We start from the raw sequence: 17,822 nt of genomic DNA, 5'->3' as shown, positions 1-17,822 counted from the left end.
AGCAAGGACTTTTAAAATATTGTTGTGCCGTCAAGGTTATCTTTGTTACTTTCTCATTCCTAAATATTCTCTAGACTGACATAGACAATAAATTTTATTGGGTCACAGTGGGTTACACTTTTAACTAGTTCAGATTTCCTGTAAGAACAAAAAGTTATACCTCAAAAAAGTCACCTGTGCTTAGGGAAATAGCTGAGCTACAATTTCCCCCCCTGATGCACTAGTTTTCTGTTTGGAGCAATTTTTATTATAGTGATTCAAAATAGTATGCCCCACCTGTAATCTCAAGTGACACAATCTGTTCTGCTATCTCAGCACTCTGCCACCTAATCATATTCCTTTATTCTGTCCATCAACCCCCAACAATGCCCTGGAACAAAAATACACCATAATAAGTGGGAAATGGGAGTATTAAAATCCCCAAGAAATAAGTTTTACTTCAGTTATTAACTAAAGAAATCTAATTTTTGTCCTACATTAGTATGTGTGAGGGTGTTTCTGTATACTGCAGAAGATAATTTGCCCTTTTTACTCAACACTGGTAAGCACAAGCAATTTTATTTCTGGTCCAAATGCCAGGAAAAGGGTATTAAGATTCCTGATGTTACAAGGAACACATTTGTGAATTATGCCAAGGCATAATTTTTTGACAATACTGGTACCATATATACAGTGTAAGAACTGTTATCTTCCACATTAATTCTGAAGTCTACACCCATACTTGCAGTAATTAACTTGGGTTATAATCCCTACTTCATTGAAAAAGAACATATTGAAATGTGAAAAAGTTATTAGACAAATTTTACCTAGACAAATACTTACTGTATTTATTGAATTTTATATTTTGTATTTGCTGGTTTTAAATTGTATGTTGTTTTAAATTGTTGTAAGCCGCCCTGAGCCGCCTCGGCGTGAGGTCGGGGTAAAAATCCAATTAAATATAAATAAATAAATCTAAAGCTTAACACCCTTGTGAAGGTAGAAAAGAGCATGAGTCCAGTAGCACCTTAAAGCTTAACAAAATATGTGGCAGGGTATAAACTTTCGTGAGTCACTGCTCATTTCTTCAGATACCCTGCCACATATTTTGTTAGTCTTTAAGGTGCTACTGGACTCTGACTCTTTGCTACTGCTGCAGAATAACACGGCTACCCACCTTGATCTATACCCTTGGGACAGTGCATGTGATGTCCTTAAAAGTTGAATCATCACTAAAGGCACAATCCAGCCACATTCAGGCACTTTGAACTACCACTGACCAGAAACAGGAGAAAATTAAGCATATGCTCAACTTTCTACTTGAACCAAGAGAAATTTGAAGTGCTTAACCTTAGCAAGACTATGCCTCAAATTGTACTCTGTAATCACGTTTCTCTCGCTTCTGGGACTTCCCAAATCAAACTTGAAACCAAAGGATTTTGTGTTACAAATTGTCTATCTTCATGGTTATTCCCACGATCGGCAACCAAACCCTGCTTCAAATCTGTCATTTTTCACTAGTAATAGTTAAGCAAGTAGATGTAGGAACCAGCACTTCCTCTTAAGGAACTACAAATCCCTGTTTTGTTTTTGAGCCACAGTGCAACAGCAAGTCTTCTGGTGTAGCAACACCTTAAGCAGTCACCATATATATATGCCTCAGAGAACTCAATTTTTAAACAAATGGCACACTAGCGATGATTTCCAGCAGTGGTGCAGGATTTCCCTGCCTCTCCCCCTCCTGCTGCAGCTCTTGGCACACAGGCAATCTCCGAGCACAGCATTAAGAGGGAGCCACAGGTCCATGGCGGGGGGGGGGAGGGATTGTGACCACAGAACTCCTCTGCTGGATCTATGCCAGTGATAGACTCATAATGATCTTTAGTCTATTTTTTTAAATCCCATTTGAACTGGAGGTTTTATTTGAAATTTTAAAACTGTCATTTTATTTGTAACTCATGGAATCATTTCAACGTGTAATCACTAAGAAAAATTATTTATTTATTTATTTGACTTTTAGGCCTCCCTTCCCTGTAAGCAGGGCTCAGGGTGGCTTACAACAGAATGAGACAATAAATAAACTAGGTTAAGTTAAAAACAGTAATAAAATACAGTACAAAAATCAATAAATAAAACAGGCTATTCCAAGGTGGTGAGGAAATTTGACAGAAAATTGCAACTAACAGTAAACCACACTTCACTTACAGAGGCATTAGGACAATTTAGTCAATCTACTGCAACTGTGTTGTCTGCAAGGGATAACACCAGCTTTGATAAGATGTCATAGGTATATGAAACTACCATGAATCATCCAAAGACAGAGCTTTCTTAGTTTAATACCTGCAAAATGAGTAGAACACTAAAGTCGCTAGAACAACTTAATTTCTAACAATTGCATTGATTAGGCTGCTTGCATTATTTCTGTGATGGAGCGCCACCACAGCAGTATATACATTTATTGTATGACTCAGGTCCTGTCCATACGAGGCCTTTTGGGCCGGGAGCAGGACAGAACGGGGGCGGAGCAAACGGGCACGATCCCACGGCAACATCTGGGAATCGTTGCCTGCCCGTCCCTGTTCCATCCCAAACGGCCCGTCCCTGTTCCATCCCAAACGGCGATACCGCGCTGTAAAAAAGAACCACCTAACTAGGTGGTTGCATCCTTCCAGCGCTGCAAGCCGGGCCGTGGGATCGGGCGGCGCGTCCTTGCGCCGCCGCATCCCGGCCCCCGGCCGCACTGCGCATGCTCGAGCATGCACAGTTCGGCAGCCTCCCCCTCCCATCGGACTTTCCTCCCTGGCATCTGATCGTGCTGGGGAGCGATGCGCCGCGGCTGAGGGGATCCGTGGGATTCCGCCGTGGCGACTCAAGTTCGGTGCGGCTCTGCTTAGCCGCGTTTCAGCTGTCCCGTGTGGCAGCAGCCACAGTAAGTTTTTGCACTGTGCTATGTGTTGCTGCTGTGCTATTTAGTAAATGTATTGTAATGGGAATTGTGTCAGAGTGGCTCTCGGTGGACTTGGTAAATCCATCTGTGAATAAACCATCAACATTGTGGCATCCAATACTGGCTACGGGTGAATTTAAACACAGAAGTACATTTTGGGCACTGGCGTGAAAAGAATCATGCGGCTTAATATGGTTGTTTAAAACAGATCTAATTGGGGGAAGGAATACTAAAATATTGTCGTTTGTTGAGCAGTGGATAAAATTACTTTACTTCCTTGATTAAGCACATAATGTAATCAACTGTATCTCCCAAACCAACAAAGGTGATTTTGAAGACGATCAGTAGATTCTTAAGCAAGGTTACACTCTTTGAAGTCATCAAAGCTATAGTGTGGAATCCAAAGAGCTATTTCACATGCACTCAATAGTTTGCAGACAGACTCCCCCCCCTTTTTGTTTGATACTCTCCTCAGTTTCTAAAGCAGTTTTTGCCATATATCATGGCATTAACTGTTGCTCAAGAAACAAATTTGAACAAGCCAAACAATTTAGTTAATGTTGTCCACACAGTAACAATACAAATGGCCTCTCTCAAATGTATAACATTTAAATACATAGGGTTGGATCCAAAGTTATTTCCTTCTAATGGAAGGGAGGGTTCTTTTTGCTGACTCTGCCCTCTCCAAAATCAATTTAACCCTTCATGTTGCTCCCAAGGGTCCCCAGTTCCCAGGGGCGTTCTGGAGAGATGTGGGCTACAGGCCGGTGAGGCAGAAGAGTCCCATCGGCATACATTCAATTACCATAAATTTGGGCGGGCTATAAATATGTAGAAATAAATACATTTAGTCAGGATCCAACCCACTAATTTATGCAATTGCAGTATTGTCCATCAAAATAATGTCAAGAAGCTTTTATGCCTGCCTACTATGCACATGCTTCTCAGTGGTCAAAAGGGCCGTCAAGTCACAGCCAACTTATAGCAACCCCATAGGGATTTCAAGGCAAGAGACGTTCAGAGGTGGTTTGCCATTGCCTGCCTCTGGGCTTCCTTGAAGGTCTCCCATGCAAGTACTAACCAGGGCTGACCGTGTTTAGCTTCAGAGATCTGATGAGATCAGGTTAGCCTGTGCCATCCAGGTCAGGGCACATCTTCTTAGGGCTGTTTATGTTACTGGCATACATCCACACTCCCTTTGTGCATGGAGCGTGGTAAGCCCTTGTATGGGTCTTGCTGACTCACACAAAAACCTGTATTCTGTCTCCTCCTGTTGCTGCTATACGTATTTAGATTCTCTCCACCTCTTCTGTGTGCTCTTCACTTATTCACACAAGCTTTTTCTTCTTTCATTTTTTTACACATGGGAGAAATACTGACACAAGAAAGGCCCTCTATACTGATGACTAGAAGAAGAGGAGATTGGATTTATACCCCACCCTTCACTACCCAAAGGAGTCTCAGAGCGGCTTACAAACTCCTTTCCCTTCCCTTCCCCACAACAGACAACCTGTGAGGTAGGTGGTGGATTTATACCCCACCCTTCACTACCCAAAGGAGTCTCAGAGTGGCTTACAAACTCCTTTCCCTTCCCTTCCCCTCCCCACAACAGACAACCTGTGAGGTAGGTGGGACTGAGAGAGCTCTGACAAAACTCCTCTTTTTCAAGAACAGCTGTGCCAGAACTATGGCTTGCCCAAGGTCATCCAGCAGGTGCAAGTGGAGGAGTGGGGAATCAAACACAGTTCTCCCAGATTAGAGTCTGCGCACTTAACCACTACACCAAACAAAAAATGCACAGTCATCGCCTGCTATGAGAAGGAACTGCCAACTGATTCTTCCTACATCATGCTTTCCCACCTATGCTGCACAGAGTAACTGCACAAGCAAAAATAGCAAACCCCGTCTTCTGTTCGATATCCCATTTATCAGCAGGTTAGCAACAGAAAACAAATTGTTTCACAACAGTTGTACATGATAAAAGGGTGTGCATATGTATCTATGCATCTTAAAAGATATTTTAATACCTTCAGCTTACTAAACCATCAAGTTTAGTACATGAATAGTAAAAGTTTGATATTAAATTCAATCTACCGGTGAAACATTAACACATGTTGCAAACAAATTAAGCATCAATTCTAGTTTTTAATTTAATAAAAATTTATATCAAGTGTTTTACATGCACATTTTCATCACACATTAAAACAGAACACACACAAAAGTAACTGAATGAAGTTAAATATCTGGATTTTATTTCTAACCTTTTTTGTTTTAATGACAACAGGTTCTTAGCCCTCTATCTTTTCTCTCACCCCAACATGCTCATATAAACCTTGGGTAATTAAACTAAACAAAAGCCAATCTACAGGAAAATGTTGAGTGCATCTCAGGAACTCAGAGCTGCAGGACACTTTGGCTGTTGCTCTTACTTACCATGATCCAGCGAACCTCTTACATACATGTTAACGGTCTTGCATGAGGACAAATATCTGATCCTCATTTGCAAGCTTACACTGAACTGGGCAAAACAGATACCTGCCCTCCACAATTCAGGTCCTTGCTGGAGGCACAAAGGCAAAAATCAAGCAACCCAAACACACAGAAGCAGCCGTTAAACCATAAACATGACATTGCAATATGGCAACCCTTGGCAGGACAGGCAAGTTCCCATCAATCTTTCAACATGTTTGCACGAGTTATGCACATAATCCTAGTTACAAGGAAGCTGAGTATTAGCATCGTTGAATGAGGGACACTACTGTTAGCTATTTGTTTCCAAGTTATCATAAATGATCAGCAAGCACTTGTAATATGAAGATAGTTTCAGGCAGGCAGCCAGTAGAGCCTGCAGTAGCAGAACTAAATTGGAGTCCGACAGCAGCTTAAAAACCAACAACATTTTCCAGGGTATAACCTTCCATGAGTCACAGCTGTATCTGAAGTGAGCTTTAATTCATGACACCCTGGGAAACTGTGCTGTTCTTTAAGATGCTACTAGACTTGAATTTTATTCCACTTGCACTGTCATACAACACAGAGAAGCTCTTCTATAATTTAACTCCTCTTTTAAAAAAAGTTACCCCCAAGAGACTGTTTCCTGATGAGCTGCTCCCCAAAGCTAGACACGGGGGGGAGAAATCCTTACTTAATTTGGAAGAGCAGAGTTAACTTTTCTTCGCATCAAAAATAACCCACTGATGCTCGCTGATACTATCATTTAACCAATCCAAGGCTGCTCTGTCAAGGGGGTCAGCTTGGAGCACAAATACAACAGACATGTACATGAGTGGGGGGCAAGAGCATCCCTGTGGTCTTCCGCAGAGGCCAGCCGTTTCCAGTGAAGCTTGCACAAGAGGAGAGTTTCTGCTCTTCTAATCTTGTCACTAAACTCACATGCGACCCAAGTGACATTGCCAAGCAACATTTGTCCTACACGTTAGCTGAGTTATACAGATTACTCTTAGTGGTGCTTGAACCCAAGATATTTAACAGCTCTGCTGACAATACAGTGGCAGAAAGATTCCATCTTCTATGTTAAAAAATGGTAAAGGAAGAGAAAGCTACTCCGAAGCAAAAGACAGCATAAACAATTTTTTCATGTGTACAACCCGAGTGCCAACAACTCAGCCACTCTGCCTCTATAATGTATAAGAAATCCTAGTGACTTGAGAGGGGCTACTTTTGTGTACAGATAAGGCAATTAAATTGTCACTTTAAGCAAGTTTTATTTAAATTGGGTGATCCAGACTAAAAGCTCAGACCCAGCATTATGAATGTGGCCCTTAGCTTTTCAGTGTTAAAAGTGTACTGAACCAATTAACATTATCTTCACAGAAGCTCACATATGCTCTCCAGAAAACGAAGCTTATAGATGTCTCATATGAACAGCCTACTGAAGAATAAAAAATAATCCCAGGTTTCACAAATGTGTTGGGGCAGTTAAGTGATCAAATGGCAGTGTAAAGAGCTCAGCTGAGTGGCATTAGTCCTCAAAGAAGCATCTGTGTGGTAAACTAGACCTGCCCCCTCACCTGTCATGGCCTTTTAAAGCCAGGAGGGAAACAAAACACAACTACATGTGCAGCTGCCAGAGAAACACAGCCTGCCCCAAATGAAGCAAAAACCAATGAGTGCTTCCTTTGCTTTAGAGAGCCAAGAAAGGCATCTGGAATAGCAATACTGAAACAGGAGGGCAGAAGCTCCAAAGACCTGCAAAAACTGAAATTCATGGCCTTTATTTTTCATCTGCAATCTTTAGACGCTGAAGTTTGAGCAAAATCCACCACACATACACTAACTAGCTGTTGTCCAAAATGTAAAAAATAAACTACTCAGGCAATATGACATGCAACTATGATCCCTGAAAACTCTTTTCCCATGTTTTTTTAAAAAGAGGGATACATCAATTTTAGAAAGCCAAAACTGCCATCAGGTATGCTCCCAGCAGTAGTTTGAGAGACCAAAAGAGAAAGGTCCTAATGGATCACTCTGACATTTTTAAAATATTTCCTCTGAGCTAAAGCCATGAAATACAAACATCAAGATACTGGACTTTTTTTGCTAGGGGGGGGGTGTCCTCTAGCACAAGCAGTATTCTGCTTGGGCAAGAGGCTCTTCCAATGGTGCAAGGCTGCTTGTGCCAGAAGCAAACACAGCCTTAGGTGGAAAAGTTCCACAGAATCCAAGCCATCTATTGCATACTCCAACTCTGAATTGCTGAAACAGCAACCCTACCATAGGCTACATCAGCTGATATGAAAAGAGGCAAGCAACTGATAAATGTTTACAACATGCAAAAATAAAGCAGAATTAACACAATTATTAAAAACCCTTTACTAGCTCAGTTTCAGCGACCTGGTTCATGTCTGCATCACAATTCTGAAAGAATGTAACATGACTTTAAAGTAACTTGTCAATGTCTGAAGTTTTCCAACACATGTTAAGACATATTGCTTTTAAGATACACGCACAAAAACAAGACCACCAGATTTCCATATGGCATAGTACAATAAGCTCAGTATATTCCTAAAAAGGTTCAGACAAAGGAACTTACTAGGATTCCAAATAAGCCTGCATGTTGCGTGCTGTTCAAATCACAAATTTTAATTGTAGGGGCTTGACTAATGTTTCATGGTTCTAGGTTTATACAAACAACAAACTTAGCCTTAATTTTTAAAAAATGACAAGCTTAGCTACTAGTTGAAATAACTGGTGTAAAATATCACTGGGACCACTACTGAAAGCAGTGAAAGGCAATGGTTCAAATGTGACACCAATGTAAAAAGTTATTCTTCTGAATACTGTACTTATGAAAATTAATTATATTCTAATTAGAATTCTTAAGGAAACTGCTCAGCAGTTTCTTTGTAAGCAAGAACACTCTTGTTAAAATCCAATTATAAACCACATAGTATATCCACATAATCTGATGGGGATTCTTAAAAACGAAGGTTAGTACAAATATATATATTCAGAATATTTAACATTCAGTTTTAAAATTAAACATTTATTTACATTATTTATAAAGTCTTTAAGAGGTAATAGTCTACAGTAAAATTATTTAAACCTCAAAAGAAAGTGACTGAATAGTTAGATAATCCTACACAGAGTGAAGCAGGCTTAAATCTATTAATTTCCAAGATGCAAGTGCACTGAACTCTGTGTAGGACTGCAGTATTTACATATTTTCAAAAAACAAACAAATTGGTCTAAGTTCAATGAACCCTGATTTATTGGCTACTGGAAACACTGAAAGAATTCCAAGAGTCTGAACTGCCTCCCCACCTCTGTCTTCTTTGTGGAGGAGGCCTTTGGGAAGTTTTATGGAAAGGTAGCACCGAATTCATAACAACGGGTATAGATATTTGATATTCATATCTTTCCAGCATTTGAATAATCTTCTCACGACTGACCCCATGCTTGTTCTTCCTACAAAAAACAAGAAATTAAGTTCAAGTCTTTGATTAATCAGATCACCCCAGAATGCTTTCACCTTGTCCACTTCCAAGACTCTTGTCAGAGCCAAACTCAGTGTGATCCCCCCACCCCTTGAGTGGAAAAGCAACCGGGGAACAGAGCACAGATTTGAGCAGAAAGGTTTAAACAGTGCGATCCCCACCTGAACCGATTTTTGAAAGTTAGGTTTTTAATGAAAAATAGCCAAGCAAAATTCCAAGAAGAAATTGCTCATCTCCATGTATGCTGGTTACATGCATACTGAAAACAATATACTGTATACTGAAGATCTGATAACGCATTTAGTACTTCTAAAAGTGTGACGTTTAAATATCCAGATAACCTGGCACTTCAAAAGGAAACCAGGAAAAGTGTCTACTTGCTACATAGTAAATTTAATCGGCCAGCAATAACCTCGAAATAATGGTTCGATTAAAAAAACAATTTCTACTAAGCTTCAGGAAGAGGGCTCACGGGATTGTGCTCCCCCCCCCACAAATTTAGAAGACAAACAGAAGATACAAACAAGGAAATGAAAGTGAACAGAGAAGTAAAACATGACCTCTGTCATAAGTAGGGTTCTCAGGTTGAGCCTGGCAACTGGCAGGAACATGGTTGGGGGAATGCATTGTGAACATTATGACACTGCTTCTGGGAAATTCCAAAAGTGACTACGATTGCCACTGCTCCGGGTTTTCCACAGAAGTGACATCATCATGCTTGCCAATGCCAGTGAGTTTTAATTTTTCCCATTACTACTTGGAGTGGCAGCAGGCAATGGGAGCTCAGGGCAGGGGATCCCCCGCCCCAACCAGCATGCCTCATTAGCAGCAACACAGAGGACACATCGTTTATCAAAAGGGTAGCTTGAGGTTCCAGATTTTGAGAGACAGGTCTAGTACTGGAAAATTAGGGTAGAAGATGCTTAAAAGTGAGAGTACAGAAAAAACTACAAAGATTGCACAATAGTACAATACTGGATTCTAAAGAGAGTTTCATGCATTCCTCAAACAAGTAAATAAAACATAGGCCTCACTTTTCTAATTCTTCAGGGTTAAACTTCCACCATGTGTCTGGTTCATGGAATTCCACTCTATAGCATTTTTCTAGAGCCTAAGCAATCAAACAAACAAAAAAAGAAGCACATCACTTATTGTTTCTTTCTAACCCGTGTTGTAATGTGATTTCAGAGGAAAATATGAGAAACTAGTAAAATATATGAAGATGTTTTACACAAAGTCATCCAGGTGAAGCATCTGTAACAGTATCACATAATCTGTCAGCAGTTTTCCAGGATATCAGGCAAAGAAAAGGCTTCCCTAACACTGGTTACCTATGATCCTTCAACCAGAGATGGGAGTGACTGGTTCTGGGACCTTCTGCAAGCAAAGCATGTGCTCTGCCACTGAGCCACAGTCCTGATAAAGTTCAGAAGACCAAATCCCAGATTCTTTATTTCAGTATAAAGGCCTGGTATTTACTGACACTTGTGTTGAGATTAAGATATGTGAAACTGAACAAAATCTAATTTCTTATCACAAACAAATTAACGGTTGATTTATTTGCAGACTGAATTGTTTTGCCCATTATAAAAGAAAAGGAGCCTCCAGAAGAAATATGCTGCTTTATTTACCGCTTCCACATAAGGCTTCATTTCCCATGCTTGAGTATTAGTGTTGTCTATTATAATTGGAGATCTTCCTTGATCCATTGCTTGTTTTGCTGCAATAAACAGTAAAAATGCAATTGTACAAATAATTAAAATGTGATGAGATTAGATAAATCATAATCTTTGGAAATAAGGAAGCTTCTAACAGAGCTAACTCCTCTTAGTCTTAGTTTCTAGATGGGTACCCAAAAGACCACCCCTACCAATATGAATCTGCCCATGACCCAAGATCAGCTACTGAAACCCTGCAGTGCATGCAACATGAGCACCGTAACTAAGAAACTCTTCTCCTGGGTACTCATTGATTTTACCTCTGGCAAAATTTATGAACTCTCTGCCTTATACCTCTACCTGTCACCCTCACTCATGGCCTTTCAGTGCCTTTTGAAGACCCTTTTATTCTGGAGGGCTTTTGGAATGGGTTACATATGCATTTCTGCAGCACAGCTGGTTTTATGATATTGTCTTAGGCTGTTGTAATTAGCTTTTAAATCTTGAAACCTATTAACTAATACTGGACAATACTTTTTTTGTGTAACATGAGTACTGCACTGTTCTATAAAGGTGAGGTATACCGTGAGCATACAGATTACATACATACATAGGATACATACATTAGCAGTGTGTGTATACGTCTTAAGTGCTGTCAAGTTGCTCCTGAGTTACAGCAACCCTATGAATTAATGAACTCCAAAATATCCTGTCATTCTGGTCTTCAATATTTCTCTACACTGAAATATCAAAAATATTTCCCTTTTACATAACTGCTGGAGGCACAGTAACCCTTTCTCATATTGTATCTGACAGCCACAGACTCAGTGTCTAACCGTTAAGTGTAAACTTAAGCACAGTTGCAGCCTTCAAAGACCACTGAAATCAGTGGACTTAGCAGGATACAACTCTGCTCAGGACTGTAGTATATAGCAGAAATCTCTCCATCTCTCCACAAAAAATAAAAAAATAAACAATTAGCCAACTGAATCTTTGTGCATTCAGATGGACCTTCTGTAATAAAGCATTATTATATTGTGGGAGTTTATGTCTATTTTTCATTCACATGACTTATACATGATGAAATCTAATATATTCACACCTCTCTTCTGGTTCCAGTCGTGAGCAGCACCAAGCTGACCAACATCATATGACCATCCATCTTGCTGACAAAAGTAATCATCGGTGCTGAACACAATGCCATCATGACTGTGACCAAGCAGAATGCTGTGGAAGAAAAAGCAAGATTATTACAGAATTACCAAAGTTTTATTTTTGGAGTGATGAAAAATGTGCTATTCCTGGTTGTCTCCATCCCACAGAAACAGTATTTCATTCAGGGAATGTTTTCAGCTACCAAAGGAGGGGTTTTGTTGTTCAGTCACACAGTCGAGTCCAACTCTTCGCGACCCCATGGACCAGATCACGCCAGGCCTTCCTAGTAGGCAACCCCCGCCCCCCCCAATCTGTATACATTTTAGATGGGATCCAAGTCAATATACCGTACTGGGATGTTCTTGCATGTCTCAAGTTTGTTTTTATTAATTTTTATTGATTTTTTAACTTTTACAACTTTTCTAAGGATATACAGACATACAATACAATAATTCATGTTATATTAACCAATAAAACTCTTAAACATTTAGAGAAAAGGGGAGTTTTCTAATCTTTCTTAGTAGTTACATCTTTTAAAATATATTGTATCTTGATACAGGGGGTTATTTGGGATTATATTTTGATTTACCATGAAGTGGATCACAAGTTTGTTTTTAAAGCAGCAAGAGGACACACACATCCTCTGCCAAAGATCTAAGTTACTTCAGCAGTTATCTGCATAGGAACAAACACTGGTCACTGTAATTATTAATTATATTACCCTCCCCATATGACACTGAATATTCCCAGATAATAACTAATGAAATAGCTGTCCACCAGAAAAATCACTAGACATAGGTACTGATATGTAACAAAATGGAATCCACAATCACATTCCACAGATCAGGGTTCAGTTTGTTCCCAGAGATAAAGAAAGTCCTGATACACCGGACACTGAGAAACACTTTGTAGAAAAATTAATTGTAAAGCTGAGGACTCCTATACATACAAGTAATCATATACTCATGTGGTTTAGGCTTTACTTCATTATGGTCCAGTGACAGTACATGCAATCTATGTAATTTCCCCCAATAAAGTCTGAAGCCCCATTCATAAATGGAGCTTATATGCAGCAAATGAAGACCAACTAATTGTGAGTTAGTCTGACATAGCAACTGAGTTGGACCAGAGTTTGAATTTTCATTTGAGCTGTGAAACTCACTGTTCTGTCAGCTTAACTTATTTCATAGGACTGTTGTAAGTGGAAAAAATGTGGTCCATGGGTGCTCTGTACTCTTTGGAGGAAAGATTAAATATCTATATTCTGCCCTGACCATCCAATAGTTCAGAGCTGCTTATAATAAACAATAAAAACCAAGGTTTGCACCACAAACCAGCAATCAGTTCAATCCCACCACCAATAGAGAAAGGCTGCTTCCAGACAAGGATGCAAAAGCATGTTCCTTCTATGGCAGCAAGCGATGCAGGGACTGGTGGGAACACAATCCATAATATGCCATTTCCTCTTGCTGCCGTTCCCTCCAACCTCTTTCCTGTCACATATGCATATTGCACAGGCTCCCTCTCAGCCTGCAATCCCCCCCTTATTCCTAACCATACTGCTTGATAAAGTAATAATAAAGCTTTTTAAAGGTCTGAAAACGAGGAAGGCAGTAGAACTTAGTGATGGCTACTGGGAAGTATCTGGATGGATGTTCCACCCAAAGCCAACTCCTACTTTCTCCTGTACTTTGGAGAATATGAGATTTGTATTTTCTCCAGAGTAAACGAGGAAAAAGCAGGACACAAACAAGTCACGTTATAACCGGGTACAATATCATCTGGACTCCTTTACTGTGGCAGCTTTCTGATGTCCTTGCAGGGGAAAGGGGAAATCCCCATGCTGAAACAACCAAAAGACAGATAAAACTGCCTGCAAAAATACAATAATTGAAGTCCAAGTCCTCGGCAAAATGCCCCTCTCCACCACTACTGATTTACATGGCTTCCTAAAGCCTAAGAGGAATCGAGCATTCCTCACCACTTCTGAGAGCTCATCCCACAAGGTGAGGCAATGATGGAGAAGGCTCTTAAAGAGGTAAGGTAATATATCTGTAATAAGAGCACTACAAAAAGGAATCGCTGAGCTGACCAGAGCTGGCATACAGGTTCATACAAAGACTACACAAAGCAAGCCCCACACAGTTCACCAAGTTTTGTCACCAATGATTTCTCCAAGTTTTTTTTCTTTTTAAAATACTTACATCAGAGAAGTACTACATAAACAAGCAATCTTTACAGAAATAATTTTAGTTGTCTTAGCCTAGCACCAGAAATTTTCTCATTGAGCTGAACTTTGAATCCGGGTCTTGAAAGCTGCATTCCTATAACTCTCTGATTATAACAGAAATTACTAGATTTTTAAAAACCCCATCAGCATCCTTTAAGATGTATTTGGTCAATAAGAAATTGTTAGGATCATTGCCAACCGTGTTTTAAATATGCAAATAAAACAATTTCACTGCTGTTCTTCTAGAATTTTCAGTACTTATCAACACGATTACAACTACTGCCCCACGGTCCAAAAAACCTCACAGGCGCTTAATAAAAACAAATTGTATTTATAGGTTTAATTCCATATAACTCAACATACTATAAGGAATATTATGTGGTTTATTTGAAGTTAGCATTTACTTACCGAGACAATGTTGTCTTTCCTGAGCCTGGAAGGCCTCTCAGGATCAGGAGTTGCTTTTGTGACTCACATAAGCTGCCCTCCAGGAATTGTTCAGAAACACTACTTGATCCTTCAGTTTGTTGAGCATCTTTCCAACATGTTGCGGTTTCATAGAAACCATTACCTATATACCTTTCCTGGACACTGTATCCATTTTGAATGGTCTGTATACTTGGAGTACCAGAATGACTAGTACGGTCACTATTTTTATCAGAGGGTGAACAGCTCATGTTAATGTGGGTGTTTTCAAATGGACCTACATTTGAAGAACTGAAATTATTTGAATGGTGGGATGATGGAACCGGCTCCTGAAAATTAAAATTACGGATGAACTGGGGAGGTGGTGGGCCATAAGGTATTATAAATGGAGGTGTCTGTTGCCAGCCAGGGTTAAAGGGAGGTACAGAATCATTCCAGAATCTAGAACCTGCTTGTTTATTACATGGCTTTTCAGCTTCCCATGCATTTCTTTCACTACCAAAAGACTGTCCATTGCCAGTTCTATGACCCATCTGCCCATTGTAGGGATTCTGTTCACTGCATATTCTGCGATCACTGGGTTCACCGTAAAAACACTGACCACCATCACAACTGGAAGTTGTTTTGCTGTAGGACAAGTCTTGAGAGCTAATACACTCTATTTGATTCCATTTGTTATATTCCACAGGTTGCTTATGAAAGTCTTTTCCAGCTTTATCCAAGATATTTTCATCACTTTCAAGCTGATGAATTTCACTATAGAATTGAGACAATTCATCTTCTATTTTTGGTATATCACTGGGTAGACTCCGTTTTGGTGCCATTTCTTTCTTAGAACTACCACCACGCATTGCTTTTGGCACTTTTTGGTGATTTCTGTATTTGTAGTTTTTCTTTTCCTTGGTTTGCTGAACAACTTCAATTTTATATATGGGTCCAATGAATGCTTTGCTTGTGCTGTACAGTTCAGTATTTCCTTCATTCTTATATTTCTCCAATGATTCATTATTTTCTCTATTATTAACTACTGCAGTATTCTTACCAGAGAAAGCGTATTTATATCCTGTAATTTCAGTATTATTTACTGCATTTGAAGGCTTACACGTCACTGGCTTTATACCAAGGAATACCTCTTTAGATGGGACCAGGCCTCTTGTAGTTTCATCTACTCCATCCTCATCATCAAAGAGGGACAGAGGTATAAACCCACTATGGGTTTTCTTAACATGTACTTCTTCATATAGGCTTTGCAATCCATCATAGGATTTGCCATAAGGCTCTTCTGTTGATTTCATTTTTTTAGAACATGGCTCAACTGCTGATCCATCCTGACTTTCAAGACATCTTGACTTACTTTCCGCATGAAGCATCTTAAAATAATAAAATATGATTATGCTTACAGAACAAAATTCTTTTCCAGTATTTATCTGCTACTAACTTTATTTAGTCCAGTAATGGGGGGGGGGGGAGAACTACTATGGGCCAGTAAAGTGGTGGTGGTCAGAAAGTAGCTGAATCAGAATAGCACTCTTTGTCTTCCGCTTCAAGCCCCCCTCCCACCCAAAATGGATACTACTAGCAAAAAAAATTAAATAACTTTAATTAAATAACTATACAGATATTGTGAAAAATGTTTTTCATTTTACAAGGGAGGAGGCGAAGGTTTTCAGGTAATGCTACCCTTCCATTTTAAAAATACCATCCACTTCCGACAGATGCCAAAATCAGATTTAAGTACTGTCGACCCAACAGAACAGTACAATAAATTCTATAATCGTTTCTAACTGCCACCAGATAGCCCAGCCACAACAGCCACACCTATTAAACACACACGTACACAAAACGAACAGAGAGTTTTCCCTAGGGTAAAAACAAGACACTGACTGAAACCCTAGGCAGAATTACTCCCTCCTAAACCCACTGGAATAAATGGGTTTATCGGAGTAGGATCCTGTTTAGGACTGCGCTGTGAGTCACTATACTATTTTAAGTTCGCCCTTTCCTAAGGGGCTCCCGCCGGCTGCGGTGCATCCCGACCCTGCGAGGAGGGGTTTGCGACGCCCACTGAAGAAAACTCCCACTTCTTCCCACGTTGTATCAGTTTATTCACTCAGCCCGGGGCGCTGTTTTCCCTCAACTTCGCGTCTCGCTCACCATCGCTGGGAACATCAGTGGAGTCGGGCCCTTATTCACCTTAAACCTCCACCACATCCCTCTTTCCCCAACGCTTGTGGTGATAAAATACCAAGATAAAGAAATACCCACCCCGGAAGCGCTTATGGGGGCCTGTCAACACCTCTCTCAACCCCACAATGCAGTTTTCAGCTATAAACCCCGTAAGGTGCTACCCCGCACTCAGCACTACCCTCACCACGAGTCCTACCCGAATCTAAGCAACAAAACCTACCTCAGGGAAAAGATGCCACTCGCCGCCCGAGAGGCCTCGAGTCAAGCGGACACATTGATGATTCCAGGCTGCGATACAACAAACCACAACAATCCCAGCCCCCCTTCAAAATGGCTCCCCTTGCCAAGCTACGCATGCGCTAACACCCGACGTAATGTGGAGCGTGTAGTGGTGGTAGTTTCCGAGGGCGATTAACAAAAAACTACAGCTCCCAGAATTCTTAGCGGGCTAATTGACCCCTCTCAAGGCGCAGCGAGGAAAGTGCGTAGATCGGCAAAAGGAAGAGAGTGAAAGTGGATATCACAGAATAGACGTAGGCTCTCATTTCAAAACCAGGACTGATTCCACGGATCTGTGAAGGGATAGAAGAATGCATTTGAGCCATCGCAGACTGCCTTCTCTGCTCCTGTAACTATAATCTGTCCCCACGTGTTTAGGGTGATTTCGAGGCAGGTTTGCAAACTGATTTTGGAAGGACCCTGTGCCTTTATAGGTGAATGAAAAAATAAAACCAACATCATAGTGTAGACCATATCTTAGACTATAGAAAGCACTACGAAAATCATGCCCCCATGAATTCGTGGCACCACAAAACAGCAAAAACATGGTTCTGGATTATGAAAGAAAAGAATTGCAGGAAGGTTTATAAAGAAGATTTTGGGTTTATACTGATGCGGGGATTCCCATGTAACTAGAGATACCAAGTCCTGTCTCTTTAACAAAGGCTTAATAGGTTGTTATTTACCTCTCTGCCAATGAAAGCTTCAGCTATTGATTTCCACACATTATATCCCTATTAAAAGACCAGGACAGTATTCTCCAGAACTGTTGTCAACCCAAATTATTTCACATCCTTAATTTTATCCACACTTGGCCATCAAATCGTATCACTTCATCTATTTTGTATCTCTTCAGTAGATCATGTTAAGTAACCTTTTTAGAATTTGTGTCAGCAGTTTATCAGTCACTTACAACAGGCTTTATACCAGTCCAATACATGGGCTATATGAACCAATTACATTCTAATAATTCACTAAGTATTTATTGTAGAAAACTTGCAGGT

At 40.2% G+C, this 17,822-nt stretch overlaps 1 protein-coding gene across 1 annotated transcript in view; it reads right to left on the bottom strand.

The window, feature by feature from the left end:
• Window positions 1-16,851, bottom strand: part of N4BP2L2 (NEDD4 binding protein 2-like 2) — a 25,097-nt gene extending 8,246 nt beyond the window's left edge. Inside the window, exons 1-6 of the mRNA XM_015424199.1 lie at window positions 16,760-16,851; window positions 14,335-15,722; window positions 11,644-11,768; window positions 10,515-10,603; window positions 9,918-9,994; window positions 8,711-8,854 (exon numbers count right to left, since the gene is read on the bottom strand). Of these exons, the coding sequence (XP_015279685.1) occupies window positions 8,711-8,854; window positions 9,918-9,994; window positions 10,515-10,603; window positions 11,644-11,768; window positions 14,335-15,722 (1,823 nt within the window). The 5' untranslated portion in view covers window positions 16,760-16,851. The remainder of the gene's footprint in view (window positions 1-8,710; window positions 8,855-9,917; window positions 9,995-10,514; window positions 10,604-11,643; window positions 11,769-14,334; window positions 15,723-16,759) is intronic.
• Between the last annotated feature and the right edge of the window lie 971 nt (window positions 16,852-17,822).

This window comes from Gekko japonicus, unplaced genomic scaffold (assembly GCF_001447785.1).
Source record: "Gekko japonicus isolate JY-2015 unplaced genomic scaffold, Gekko_japonicus_V1.1 scaffold1403, whole genome shotgun sequence".
In the NCBI taxonomy this organism is placed as follows: domain Eukaryota; kingdom Metazoa; phylum Chordata; class Lepidosauria; order Squamata; family Gekkonidae; genus Gekko; species Gekko japonicus.
The sequence above is the reverse complement of the archived record's forward strand: the minus strand, read 5'-3'. Positions and strand labels throughout refer to the sequence as shown.